General features: G+C 34.7%; 1 protein-coding gene across 2 annotated transcripts; it reads left to right on the top strand.

Annotated features, from left to right (window-relative positions):
• Positions 1-410: 410 nt before the first annotated feature.
• On the top strand, positions 411-13,206 carry LOC136226420 (uncharacterized). Of its 2 annotated transcripts, none has more exons than XM_066014890.1 (20): positions 411-583; positions 4,332-4,491; positions 4,579-4,651; positions 4,879-5,001; positions 5,969-6,138; positions 6,586-6,735; positions 7,242-7,385; positions 7,467-7,527; positions 7,901-8,193; positions 8,584-8,715; positions 9,563-9,682; positions 9,874-9,960; positions 10,112-10,234; positions 10,374-10,491; positions 10,584-10,709; positions 11,411-11,545; positions 11,643-11,776; positions 11,943-12,083; positions 12,438-12,749; positions 12,826-13,206. In XM_066014890.1, the coding sequence occupies exons 2-20, from the start codon at positions 4,426-4,428 to the stop codon at positions 12,901-12,903; spliced, it is 2,586 nt and encodes an 861-aa protein (XP_065870962.1). In that variant the 5' UTR covers positions 411-583; positions 4,332-4,425; the 3' UTR covers positions 12,904-13,206. The 2 variants fall into 2 exon arrangements, with proteins under 2 accessions (XP_065870962.1, XP_065870961.1); XM_066014889.1 differs by having other exon boundaries at positions 412-583; positions 11,640-11,776.
• Positions 13,207-14,765: the final 1,559 nt, after the last annotated feature.

Raw genomic sequence — 14,765 nt, 5'->3', positions numbered from 1 at the left:
ATCTTACATCTAAAAACAATAATATTTTTAATATATAAGAGATTTATGACGGATACCAAGTACCCTAGGGGTATTCCGTCCATACCCATTCACGGGTAATGGTTTTGATCCCATATCCGTCTCATACCCTTTTATATAGGGTGTAAATAGTCTCATTAGGGTCAGATCGGATAGTGCCAGATATCTGGATATACTGTCCATTGCCATCCCTACATATTAGAGAGCCAGTCGGAAACCTAATCCCTTGGCCCCACTGTTTGACAAAGTGAAGAAAATGAAGTATGTGTTTAATTTTCTTTTTGGTTTTTTTCAATGACATGAAACGACGTCGTTCACTTAAGTGTAAAACGACGTGGTTTCATTTAGTGAAATAGAAATTACAATTGATGTATTTGCAAGGTCTGTGAACTGCTCTCTTTCTCCTCCTCCACCGCCGCTGTCTTCAGGTCACTGTAATACACTTCGCGTGCTCCAAGAAGTTGGTCCAGGCTGCTGCTTTGGTTTGCAAGCTCGAAAATTTCTCTTTCTTCTTGGGCAAGCAAGAGGGTTAATGCAATCTTCGCCGGAATTGATCTCCAGCCAGGTTAGTTTAGTTTATTTGTATTTTAAGTCCCTAGCTCGAGGTTTGTATATACAATACATGATTTGTGTTTCAATTTGTCTTTCAATAGGTTTTTCTTTCAATTTGACTTGGTTGATTAACTGTCGATTAGGTCTGAATAGAATTGAAAGGGTTATTACTCTGTTGTTTCCGTTTTTGTTCGAATTATCAGAAGTATATTTAGAATTGAAAGGATTAGTACGATGTTGAATCAAAAAATTAGGTGTGAATTGAAGGTAAATTGAATTATGAACAGAAGACAAGTGTAAAAGGTTGAGACAGCTAGAGAAGGTTGTCTTTTGACATGTTCTTGGACAAATTGTTAAAAGGATTAGTACTCCTAAAGTATAAAAATTGCAGGTGGTAGAACTACTGGAATAAGTTTTAGCAACTGTGTTTAAGTCCATTCAAGGTAAAAGAATACTATGAAAATTGGGTAAAAAAAGAGAGTCAGACAATCTGTTTAGTCTTCTTATGAAACACAATTGTTGAACAAAAACGTGCAAGTTTTTCATTAGACATGTATGAAGATGCTACTCCTTGTCAGGAACATATCTTTTTCCTCATTTCAAATGATCTGTTTTAGTTCTTTTTCTCATTGGCTATGAGTTTTTGGATATTTTTTTTTATTGACGTTATAAATTTTATGTTGTTAAATATTTAAGCCCCGGATCAACCGGGATCTTGGTTCCGCCACTGGTAAGGTTAATGCCTTCCTTCCCCTCCTTCCTTTACTAAGCCTTCCCAACCCCCCATTCAATCAATCTCTGAGAGTCCGAAGGCGCAATGTCCTTAATTTTGAAAATACATTAAGTTAGGTTATGAAAATAGAGAAAGAGAGAACATCAAGAATTCTATCCTCTGCTGCCCCTCTTTCAATTCTTGGCATGTCAGCTAAAATAGATGTCTTAAGTTTCTATTTTTTTTCCTGATATAGTATAGATAGATGTGATTGTATGCAAGTTTCTATTTGTCCAATTATAAATTATTATAATTTCTGAGGTTTTTTCTTTTTTCTTTTTAAGTTTTCATAATGGATGTGAATCTCCACTTCTTTGCGAAGAATTAGACTTTTCTGGCAGAGAATGACACCCTTTTGAATTAGATGCATTTAACTGTATTTTGTTTTCTTGTTAAATTATATTCCAGTTGTAGACTGGGGAGTTTCATTCAGGGTTTGGCTTATTGTCGCGAAAACCTTTAGAGCAGATCAGAATGATCATAAAAAATCACCATTTGATAAGTCAGGTCTTAAGCAATTCTGATGTACGGGTTAGAGGTTTCAGCCTTCTATATTGATAAACCGGCACCCGCAACGTATGTATCTCTCAGTCATAGCTGGAGAAAACAATGGATTGATAAGAATTTAGAGCAATTTGATTACCTCTTGTTGCAATATTTCAAGCAGAGACTGGCTTACAGCCTTAAATCCTTAATAGACTGAAAATGAGTGGAGTAGAGCCTTCATAAGGAGTTCTTTAGACATGATGCTATATAAATAAGACTTTCCATGACGAGACTACATTTAAAACTATGGGTCTATATGCAAACTGATGACCTTCCGTCCATCACATGTGTGAGCACAGAGCAGACACAAGTTAATGAATCCCCAACAAGATCCAAACAGAATCCCATATTTCTGAAGGAATGTTGTGTCTAAAGCTGAAAGGAAAACTGTACGTAACCCAAAGCAGGTCATTTAATTTAAGTATGAATAGTATAGTATATGGTAGGTATATCTGCTTCTTTCTCAGTGGATGTCTTTTCATACCACTCAACAAAAAACGTGTTCCTAGTTCCTACGGGCTTAATCACTGGATACCTAATAAATTACAGCTCCATATTTAAAACCATTTTTTGGGCATCAGTTAGTGCTGATGTTTCAATTGCTAGGACTGGTAACCAGAGTGCATTGTTTACTAGTGAGATGCAAGAGCTTGCTGCATCTTTCGAAAGCAGTTACTCATTTGCTGCAATACCTTTGCAGCCGGTTCCTCGTCGCTCTGGACCTTTAATTGAAGCTATGTTTTGCACCCCTTGAGGGAGGTTTTGCTTTAGTTCCTTTGGAAAGGGGTGGTGGTTTTATGTCTTGGATTAAATTCATGGTAATAATTAGAAATTATGTTAGTACTTGAAAATAAATAGAGAAAGAGGGACGTCAAGTTTTATGTCTTGGATTCACAAGGATACTATTTGTCATAGTTATCAAAGGCGCACCTCAGGCTCAAAAGGCTCTAGGCTCCAGGTATGTCGCTTGAGAAGCCAAAAGATGGGCTGTTCAAGAGGCTTGCGCCTTAGTTCGTCTTTTTGAGCCTAGCACCTTGCTGGAGGCGTGCCTAGGCTCAAATTAGAAGCTACACATTATTTTTTAGGATTCCAAGTTAAAGATAGGATGTTTAAATCTCAGCCCTTCCCTTTCTATATGATCTGCTAGTGAAATAAAATAAAATAGAAATAGATAAGGAAAGAAGATTTGGACAACAAAAATATCGCAAGGAGCAACATACAAACAAAAAAAGAAAAAATGCTGCTCCATTTTGAACAGTTCAGAAATATCGCAAATGGAGACTTTAATCTTGATGAAAGCAGTTACCAAACTACTCCCTCCATTCCTTTTTATAAGTCATTCTAGCAATTGAGTTTTTTTCCAAAATATAAGTCTTTCTAGTTTTCCAAGAACTTTTAGTATGTATTTCCGGTCCAAGTATTAATTTTTTTGTCTTGGTCCATGTGTTTTTCAAAATTACAAGACTTCTTCACCAACCATAACATGAGAGATTTTTTTTAGTTAACCAATGTAAATTCATTAATTTCATTCTATATTAATTGTATTTCTTAATTTGTGTGAAACAACCTAGAATGACTTATGTTTTGGAATGGAGGGAGTATTAGTTAATTAACTTAGGATAAATATATATAATTGGATTTGAATTATGATTATGGAAGGGTTAGTAGTTAATTTGACTATTTGCTGCATTTTAAAAATGTTAATAACTGTTATTTATGATTCTATTTATTATTTTTCTTTAGTGTGCCTTGTGTCACTCAGGCGTGCACATGAGCCTTGCGCCTAGGCTCTAGGACCCCCTTGCGCCTTTGTGTGTCTTTAACAACAACTATGCTATTTGTAAGTGATGAAGTTTCTTGCGTGACATATTATATCAAATTTTAGTTTATAGGTTCAACACTCGGTAATATTCACTTGGACCCTGATCGAACAAATGGAGTTTGGTCGGTCACCATTAGATTAGAATCTTAAGGTGTGGAAGGTCATAGTTAAATTCTCCACCCTAGGATTCTAATCTGATTTGGTCAGTCATTACTGGTGGAATACTTATGTTTTAGCATAGATGTGCTCGCCACACATTTGCTGGGTTATTAATAAATATTTCCAACTTCATGACACGTTTTAGTAGAGTTTTGAACATGTATTTCAGAATATATTGCTTTCAAATAATATCGAAAGTGTTGTAGATTACAAGAAGAAATAAAAAAAGCACTTGAATGAAATATAAGTGGTACTTTATGATATCGTAATTCTTGTATTGGTATAACCATTCGTTGCAGGTGTTTATTTTTAATCATTTCAGTTGGCATTTAGCGTATTATTGCGTGTGGTTACATTTATATATTAATTTATTGATTGATTTAAAACATGTTCATATGAGTCATTTTACATAGTAACATCAATATTTAATCATAATTTTATCGGACACTAATAATCAAACAGCAAGCAACAACAACAAACAACTACAACAACTGAACCAAACGGGCCCTTAACTTCGTGCAACCACCAGGCTTTTGGTGTGTAATTGTATTGAAAAATGGGAAAAATGGCTAAAACTAAGGGATCTGCTAAGAAGCAGCAAAAGCGAGGTGTTGACTTCAAGGTGATTGTTCACTTATTCACACTCTGCCCTCTAAGTTTCACAGCTTATTATTATTCTTATCTTTTTTTGGTGTCTTTTTGTTTCTAGAAAATTAAGCGGAAGCTTGGCAGGAAATTGCCACCACCTAAGAATGCTACAAACACTGAAATTAAATCCAAAGGTACAAGAATATCTAAGCCCTATCTTGTTTTTAATCTTTTAATTAATCATTAGAAAATCTGAAGGTGGATTTGGATTTATAAGAATGAAGCTTGAAGGAGTTTCATGCACTTACATGTGTTATCTCCGAGATGATTGGGTCTCTTTTGTGCTGTTATGTATATCATTTAATGGTTTTCTGTGAAGTAATATGATCGGGAAAAATTCGTTTGCATTTGTTATGAGCAGCTATTATTCTTCCTGAGCAGAGTCTGGCTGCGGACAAAGCAGGTTTAGCTTTGAGCAAAAAGGGTTTGACTCTAAAAGAGCTTCTTCAACAAACTTCCCATTACAACGCTAAAGTCCGTAAAGGTATTTTTTTTTTTCAAACTACCATATCGATGCAACGATATCAGGTCTACCTTTAAGAGTCCAGGCTTATGAATGGAAATCTTTTAATTTAATATATACTTTTAAAGAATGTAGGAGAAAGGAAGCTGGTGGAATTTCATATTTTGGTTTTAGTGATTGGTCGGGAACTCCACTTTTAGCTCAAGTCTTGTTGCCTTTTGGTGAAGTTTATCTTTAGATATCTTTTTTGAAAGGAAAATTTATCTTTAGATATTGTCATGGAACCAATTGAACTAAAAGCTTAAGCCAATAATTAAGGCCCAATTCATATTAATATCCGACACGTTCCCGCACACAAATGCCCACTGGGCTTCAACCGTGTACAACACAATGCCCATCTTACCATGTGTTGAAATTAAATCAACAAATGGGGTTGCTAGGAGTCGAACCCTTGATCATTTGGTTGAAGAGGTTTGGATACCATGTCATGGAACTAATTGAACTAAAAACTTAAGCTGATTGTTGAGGCCCAATTCATATTAATATCTGACACACCCCGCACGCAAATGCCCACCGGGCTTGAAGCGTGTACAACACAGCCCAATCTTACCATGTGTATAAATTAAATCAACAAATAGGGTTGCCATGAGTCGAAACCTTGATCACTTGGTCAAAGATCTCTGATACCATGTCACGATGGAATCGATTAAAATAAAAGCTTAAACTGATAGTCCAATTCATATTAATATCCGACAGATATCAATGCACAGTTTCCGGTTAGTTACGCATGCGATTCAAAATTGGGAGCTGGTCCATTTAGTTTGTGAATTTTTTTTTTTTGGGGGTGGGGTGGTAAGTGTGAGTTAGTTGTAAGTTACGTCAACATATGATTTTATTTTTCTCAATTTACATCCTCTATCTGTTAATCAGTGCTTAGTCCCAAACTTTGAAAGCAGTTTTGGCTTATTATATTCCGTTCCTTTTGAAGATGGATTGCTGGGTATGAAGGATTTATTTGCTAAGCATCCAGAAGAGTTGAAATTGCATAGATATCAAGTTATAGAAAAACTTCGTGAAAGAATAAGTGATGATGATAAAATGGTTCGTGAAACCTTGTATCAACTTTTTAAGTCAGTGATTTTACCTGGCTGTAAAGAGGTAATTCTTCATATCCATTACTGGTTGAAAGCTCATATTGTTGTTCAGTTTTCGAAATTAAAGTATCCAGAAACTGTTCATTGGAATGTTGGGGGTAGCAATGTTTTTTGAGGGTGTGCACTTGTAAGGCGACTTTAGACTAAATATATGTTTCATTTGCTCCCATGAAAAAAAAAGATAGAACAGGTAATGGGAATGAATTTTCATTTATTTTGAATGATGTGTATGCTATATAATTTACAACAATTCAAGACAAGATGGTGTTCTGTAGTATACTTTATTTTTTTCATGTACTCACAAGTTTATTTTTTGGGTCCATTGCTTCTGACGTTTCATTTTCTTTTGCTGGTCCTATTATTCTGATAAGTCATATTGTTGTTGTTATACTACCACTTATAACGATTTTACTTGTTGCTTTGACATTTTTTCTTTCCTCTACTTGTTCAGGATGATCAGGGGCTGTTCATTTCTTTAATGATGGTCTACATTTTCAATGCAATGACACATTTAGCAATTGAAGTTCGGCTTATGGCTTTTAAGTTTTTTGATCTTGTTGTGCAGCATTATCCTCCTGTATTTTCCATGTATTCTGAAAAGGTATCTAAATTTGACCCATGCTATTCAGACTTTGGATTAGATGCTTTGTTTGAGAATCTATTTTCATGGTATGGTTTAACGTAACTAATACAGTAAAACCTACTATTGATGTATCTAATGGATTGTGGAGGTTTATAATACTTTGATCCCAATGTCAGATCTCTTTCTTTAGTTCTCATTTTTCTTTAAAGAAGTTCCAAGATTAAAGACTTAGTTTTATATATCTTAGGTAACTATAATTAGCACTTATGGGCATTTCCTTGGGTTCTTTGGTAAATTATTTTGTTTTGTGTGAGGTGGGTTTTTTTTTTCTCTATCTCATCTCTCTCCCTCTCTTTTGTGGAGAAGTATGCCATTTAGTTTTCAAATTACCTTTGTGAATAATCAAGTCTTAAAAAATTAATTGTGTATATAAACCCTCAACTCTTGTCCAGATGATATCATTATGCATCTAAGATGATGTGATTTTTGCTATTTATTTTCTTTCATTTGTCATTCATTAACAGATTCTTCAAAATTATGGGGAAATCCTGCGGAAGAACCAGTTCTATTTGGAAGATAAGGGCAAGCTCAAGAATGTGCTTGTTGGTTTGATACACTGTTTGTCTTTGTTGCCATCCAAAAAATTGGAAGTTAATTCATTTGAGAAGGTGTCAATTACAAAGCAATTCAAGCCTTTTTCTTTTTAATTTTCTTGTCACTTTCTAATAATCTCTTCTTCAATCTAATAGAAAGTCCCTCAGCAAGGAGTGTTGCATGCTTTTGAGCCTGACATGGCTACGGAATCTACTGGTATGCATATCTTATACTTGTTTTTCAAGAATTACATGGTTCACACCACACTGGCATCTTTTTTTCACATTCATGAAAAGTATTTTAATTCTCATCTAGATAGATACTCATAGTTTTTGCATGTAGTGGTAGTGTTGTTAGCTACTTTTTGTTTAATCTGTTTATTAGTTTCATTTTGATTGCCTGCAGATCTACTGAAGAGATCTTTTGATTTTTGATTGTTGTATCTGATAGTGCATTCTCTATATTCATGTCCTGATGTAAAAACATGTGACTATATTCGTTTTGCTTTTGTTTTGGTTTTGCTGCAAAAAATTATTACCAACCTTACAATGTGTTTACCCTATTTTATTCTCTCTTTTTTTTAATGTAGAGTTTGCTGTCATCATCAACAAAATAAAGGACTTTCTTCCGATTTTAGTTGATTGCTTCCAAGACTTTATTCCATTAATTCATAGTTTGCCAATGTTGGATGGACAGTCATTTGATTGCATGGTCAGCATACTTCAGAGCATTGACCTTGTAGTCAGGTATTTTGTTTCTGGGACTGACAAAGTTAATCTAGACTCGCATTCACCCATGTGGGATCAAGTCATCTCATCAGTATTACTGAAGAAGCTTTTTGCTAAATTTCCTGTCAATCCAGTGCATCACCTTTCAGTAAAGGTAAGACTTTAGTATTACTCCTAATGCGTATCTTCATCAGTTTGATCCATTGGGAATATGGAAAAATACAAGGCTATCTTTTTTCCATGAGCAGATCTTCCTTTGCCTTCGTATGAAAAATAACAGAAAAAAAAGGAGATTGCAATGTATAAGGATAATTCCTTCGCCTACCATGTTCAATCTTTCCTGCAGTTTTTACAATTTAGAGATGATGAGATTTGGCGAATTTTTATTGTAAAAATAATTACTTCTCAACTGAGATGAAGTTGTTCTTTCTTGCTCTCTTTCTCCATCACTTGCTACTTTACTTCCTCCTTTTCAAACTTGAGAAAGATCTGTAAAATAGTTTTTATAATTGACCTTACCCTTTTTTTGTTAATTGCTTGGCAGGATAGTGAGAAATATTTTACCTTGAACATTAGGATAGCTGAAATATTATTTCACTTAAATGAGCGGTTACACCCTGCTGCTGATCTACTGGAGAAATTTCTTGCATTTCTTGAATATGCACTGCTTGGGAAGGTATGATTCTTGATTCATTTTTTCCCCATAAATTTTGAAAGAGCTTAATCCAGAGCAACTTGTATCTTGGGTCTATATATTACCAATGCCTTCAATGGATTTAGAATTATGTTGTGCCTGAAGAATCTTGAGAGCTATTTTCAGTTGCATCTAGAGGCAAAAAGTCACTCAACACGAGACTTTTTTTTATATAGTATTTTCATTCAGAAACTAACTATTTCATAAACCTTCTCATAGATGATTTTACTAGTGTATTTTCTTTTTGAGAGGTGTAATATAGTGTTAAATGGATAAAACTCGGTAAAAACTTAAAATTTGCTTAGGGAATATGTATGTGGTTGACTGAATAAGGTGAAAGATTACTTGAAGAACTTTCAGTTCATCGGGAAGGTATAGACTACAAAGCTTCCAATCTCAATTAAATCACAGCACTTGGAAGAGATTATTGTTGTCTTTTAGAGATCTGTTTATCCTTTTAGCGAGTTCCACGATTTGATATCTAATATCTGAAATTGTATTTTGAGAAACTGTAAAAACTTTCAGTTTTTCAGAGTAGTCGTTGATTCATGTGTGAAGAGTTTCTACTATAGCCCTCTGTCTAAACCATTTACATGATGCTTAATTAACATGATGAACAGCAGATAAAAAAAATATGAACATGGTTTCAATAGACCATATTGTTTGTTACTCTTTAAATATTTATAAATTTTTACTAGAAATGGGAAAAAGTAGAGTTCTGAATAATTGTTGACCCTTCTTTTGTTTTAAACCAAAGCCCCTTTTTTCCCCATGGGAGACTATCATCTAAGTTAGTATGTTTATTTCTTATGAATTTATCTCTTGACAGATCTGCAGTGACACAAGGTCTGGCAGAGCAGTAAGAGAAAAGCAGATACTTACTCTAGTTCCATTTATACCAAAACTCATAGCACAACTGATAGGCCCCTGGAGGTCTCGGCTCCTAGAGGTTGATATCTTCTTCCAATAACTGCAGATCTATAATCCCTCTGGACTTCATGTTAATTGCAGTTCTCTTGTGATGAGATTATCTTCTTTTATGGTTCCTATTTTTAGTTCTTTTGTTGCAAAAATGGCGAGGCTTTCCTGGAAAACCATTAATGTTGATAGTGTGGATCTTATGACATCAAATAATTGCAGGCATTTGCAAAGACATTCCTTGAATTCAATCCAGAATCTCCAGTAAAATTGGCTTGCCTCTCTGCAATAGAAGAAATGCTTTTTTCTGTAAGCTCAACTCCTGAACCTTAGAAAGGCATTTTCTTGTCTCTGAAAAGTTAATTCTTATTCTTTTTAGATGTGTTTGTCAATTCTTGCTGCTAGTTTGCTGGATGTTTCCATCTTTGCGTCATTCTTCTAGTTCTTTTAAAATTCTCAGGGAGAAGGTATGTTGTACCCGGATGAATGTGATTCAGAATTGTGGAACCATCAGATTGCTTGGATGAGAGAGCTACCTCTATTGTTAATCCTGCTAGGTGAAAGGCATTCATCCTCTTCCCAGGTATGTAAAAAAGTTGAAACTCTTAATGTTAGTGATTCAGCATCACCACCATTATTTAAATTGTCTCTGGAACCTACAATTAACATCTACCAATTTAGTAGGCGAAACATGGGTGACTTTATTTCTATCATTCTTGTAGATTTTGCTGCATCTTCTGCTTCGACTGGGTCAATGTTCTATTGTTAACTCTTTGCTTGCATTGGAATATGACAAGATACAACACTCACTGCAAAAGTTTTTTAGCTCATATGAAGGAGGTGAATATGAATTTTAAGTGATTTCACACTGGTTAGATGCCCATCTGACCTCAGTCAAAAGTTTTCTCATCATGCCTATTTTCATCCAGCAGGAAATTTATGCTACGGTCCTTTCATAAAGCTTTCAAGGGATTGTCAAGAACTGGCTATCTGTTGTCTTTATTATTTCTCCCACTTGGATTCACTTTTGCTGAAGTCAGTTGTCTCTTGTTGTCTCTGTGAGTATTTCTTGTCCATTTTAATGGTCCTTGTGAGTTGTTGAAAACCTTCCTGTATGCATAGCAAGATTCCCCTATTTGTGAATCTTGACATCCATCTTTTTGCTTGAGAAAATGTTGGAACAGTCGACGACTTTGAACTTTAGGATGTATGCTTGCCTTAAAATGGATTTGGTCTTGTCAAATCTATCTGGAGGCAAGCATCCATGCTAAAGTTCGAATTACCTAACTGTTCAACATTTTCTCAATCAAGAAGATGGATTGATCTAAAACCAAAAAAATTCATTTAACCACCTGGACAATAAGGTTGAAATCAAGTTTCTTCGTCAATTCCCATCCAAATATCTAGGATTTCTACTGCTGCTATAACCTCTGCAATTGAAGGTTTCAGTTGGTTAAGTGTATTGAGGCTGTATATATGGTGGTGGTCCTGCTCTTGTATGTGGTTTTCTGTAGACAAAGGTTTTTAACAAACTACCCATACAATGGACAAAAAATGTTAAAGGAAATTAACCTAGGTTTCTAAATTTGGGTTCAGAACAAACTACAAAACCATGTTTATAAAAGTGTGAAACCAGGTGATAGTTTTCTCACTGGTTTGTAGTCTTTTTCGGCATGGTACTAAAAGAAGATTCGTCTTATGCCATTTTGAATAGCTTGTAATTTATTGTTTTGCTATCTCCTTTTACTATGTATTGAAGGTCAGGAGTTGGATCCATTTATATTGTTTCGGATGATAGAGGTTTTGCATTCATCCTACAAGGCTGGCCATATTCACATTTCTGATCACATCAGCTTTTTCATTACTCTGGTTTCTGGTTTCAAAGTTCCTCCATGTAAGATATAAGTTTTTCCTTGGCAAGTAAGTTTCATGGTCATGTTAACTTGTTTCCGTATGAAATATATATTAATCTCTGCAAATTTCTGCAGCAGCGGAGGGAGATACTAAATTCTTGAATCATGGAACTTTTAAGTCGTTGTCCAATGTTCTCTGCACATGCCTGTCAGAGATGGGTGATAATTCCCTGGTTTTTCTGATATTGGAGAAAGTAATAATGGAACAGATTGTAAGTTAAATTAATTGGTAACTTCTTGTTCTTTTCCTTATTTTATTACAAGATGTTCCATAAGCTTTTATATTTGTGGATTACTGTCAGAGAATCTTAAAATTTTACCTTAGAAGATCAATTGCAAATATGCCACCTTACAGTGACGTCATTATCCGTGTTTCAGTTATTAAAGCCGTCTGTGGACAATGCCTGTGCTATGCTCAGAATGCTTGTCACGCTGGACTCCGAACCCACAACACTTTCTGAACAAAGTATTATCACTTTGAGCAAATTTCTCGCAGAATATCTGATCGACGTGATGCATGTAAGTACATCTTTTCCTTAGATTACCTCTTTTTTTTTTTCCTTTTTGTAAGATTTGCTCCTAATCTGGTTTCTTGGTATTCATAACATTCTTGGTCTTATTAAGTGTTGCCATAGCATCACTTAGTCCTGCTTTTGTTTATTTATTTTTCTCAAGAAAACAAATCTGCACATGTGATTGCATGATAACTGAGCACATTTTGTAATGAGACTAAGGTAATAAAACTTAATGCGAGTCTAAGTTGATGTTCTATGGCAGGATTGGCGGAATTGATTATGTTTTATTTTTCCACGCTCTTTACTGATCTATTTCACATAATTGAATATTGAATTAGTTGGTTTCTGGTCTTGGCAGTGCGTCCCTGAAAACGAGGCCACGGGCTCCGTTGCTTTTCGACAACAGCGCTATTATGTTCTGCCTTGCTTTTTCTTGTTTGAAAGAAGCCTCAATCTGTTGAATCTTGTGTTGAAAGTGATGGGTTCACTGATAGTGGATGGCGATTCTCTTTCATCTGGGAATGACAACCGTTCCACAGGCCAATTACGTCGATTAAATGCTATTGTTTCTGCCCTACTGATGATGTATAGTGATTCTAAGATGAAACAATGTCTTTCTTCATCAAGAACCGAGCTTGATCTTATTTCGCAACGCATATGCTCTTTACAGGTATAATTTTTCGAATTTCCACAGTACGAAGCCTGTGAGTTAATTTTAATGTGCATTGTTTTGATTGATTTTGCAGTCATCTGAGGAATGGAGTGCTGGAGAGAGGCATAGAATACAACAGGCATTAGATCAACTGAAGACTATAAAAAGTTGATTCAAGTAAAAGCTGGTTACTTCTCAATGGCATGCCTGAAATTTTGAAGAATGAGATGGGCATGTTTACAATTTTGAATTTGTGGGTAATCAGAGGAAAAAATGCTCTGTACTCTGTACTTGTTTTTTGTTGTACATATAGGAAAAAGTGATTCTAAAATTGCAGTTCAAATAGTAATTTTCATAATTTTTTATATTATACTCAAGTCTCATCATCATGTCTCGCAGAACATTTTGTAAAATAAATTTTGTAGTTTAAAATTTTTTCATGTCATTAAATTTAGTATTTTGTTTTTGTCATTCATCAATCTATCATTCAACAATTTCATTAATTATAATATTTTTTATGTTACATGAAGTTTAGTGCTTCAAATTGGTGCAGTACGAGTTGAGTATATAATTTTCATTTTAGAATTTGAAGAATACTATAAAGTAAGCACATGAAGATTCCCTAGTCATTGAGATATTGATAGAAAATTTCATTGTTTGATGTATGTTCCTAAACACCGGAAATTCGGTCAACATCATCGCTAGAAAGGTCCATAAAGCACTCCAAATGGAGGATCATTGGTGGAAATTAGTGGTCACAGTCTCCCTTCTCAGCAGTATCAGACTGAAGATAGATTTGGGAGATGGTGAACCGAAGTGGCTAACCGAAGTAGAGTTCTTGATAGTGGATACAATAAAAACCCATTTTACCATCGAGAGAATGATGAAGAACTTTTTGGTTCTAAAATACCATATTTAAATACTATAAAGCAAGATTTAGTTCTTCTACAACAAGAAGACATTGCAATGGAATCAAGCATGTTTTTCGATGTATCGTAGGAACAATTGATATAAAGTTGTTTTATTCTGATAAATCTAAATCACAGAGTTGGTTATGCACATTCATGATATTTATCCGATCCATGTAAAGTTCGATCATAAACATGCTATTTGTTTACTTGTGAAAGCACTGTTATATCATGACGGTCTACAAAGGAGACTTTAGTTGCTACTTTAATTGCAATGCATGAAGCAAGCCGATAATGTTTTTGGCTAAGATCATTGATTCATTATATTCGGAAGATGTGTGACTTGTATTTTGAAGAAACTTTACCAATGATGTTATATGAAGATAATACGATATGTATAACTCAATTAGAAGAATGGTACATCTAGGGATGACAATGAGTACTCTACCTGCGGATACCGGACACTACCCGATCCTAATAGAATTACCCATACCTTGTATAAAAAGGTATATAACGGGTACGAGCTTAAAAAATTACCTGTGATAGATATGAGACGGGTATGAGAATACCCACTGGGTACCCGTTACCCGACACCCGTCATATATTTGACTTTCATCCATTGAATTTAACCATTAAGCCAATTTCTTTTTATTGAATAAGGTTTATATAGGATTTTGAATTTGGAATATTTGTTAAATTTGTAGATGAATTATTTATGGATGGTTTATTGAATTTATCTTTTCTTAATTTGTAATTTTTTTTGTTCTACGTATTGATTTTTAATGGGTAAGGTTACCCGTGGGTACTCGTGATTTAAATGGGGTATGAGATTCATGAAGTATACTCATTAGGATAATGGGACAGATACGAGTAATGAAAAAATAAACGGGTAAAATTTTGGGATTGATACTACCAATTGCCATCTCTGGGTACATCTAAGGGAACGTAACCACTAGGGGTGCACGTGGTCGGTTAACCAGTCCATTAAGGTTAATTAGGTCGGTTAACCATTTTATTGGTTTTTTGAAAATACTAACCATACACTAGTACACTAAATTCGGTTAACCATTAATCGGTTAACCAATTATTTCGGTCGGTTAACCTTTTATTTCGGTTTCTAACCATT

The sequence above is a fragment of the Euphorbia lathyris genome, chromosome 4 (assembly GCF_963576675.1).
Source record: "Euphorbia lathyris chromosome 4, ddEupLath1.1, whole genome shotgun sequence".
Taxonomy (NCBI): Eukaryota; Viridiplantae; Streptophyta; class Magnoliopsida; order Malpighiales; family Euphorbiaceae; genus Euphorbia; species Euphorbia lathyris.
This window is presented reverse-complemented; position numbering and strand designations above follow the sequence as displayed.

Bases quoted from the DNA above. Each gene is read 5' to 3' on its own strand.
- LOC136226420 (XM_066014889.1), top strand. From the start codon at position 4,426: ATGGGAAAAATGGCTAAAACTAAGGGATCTGCTAAGAAGCAGCAAAAG. The intron at 10,235-10,373 runs GTATGTAAAAAA...TCATTCTTGTAG, and splicing joins GGCATTCATCCTCTTCCCAG to ATTTTGCTGCATCTTCTGCT. The intron at 10,492-10,583 runs GTGAATATGAAT...TTCATCCAGCAG, and splicing joins TTTTAGCTCATATGAAGGAG to GAAATTTATGCTACGGTCCT.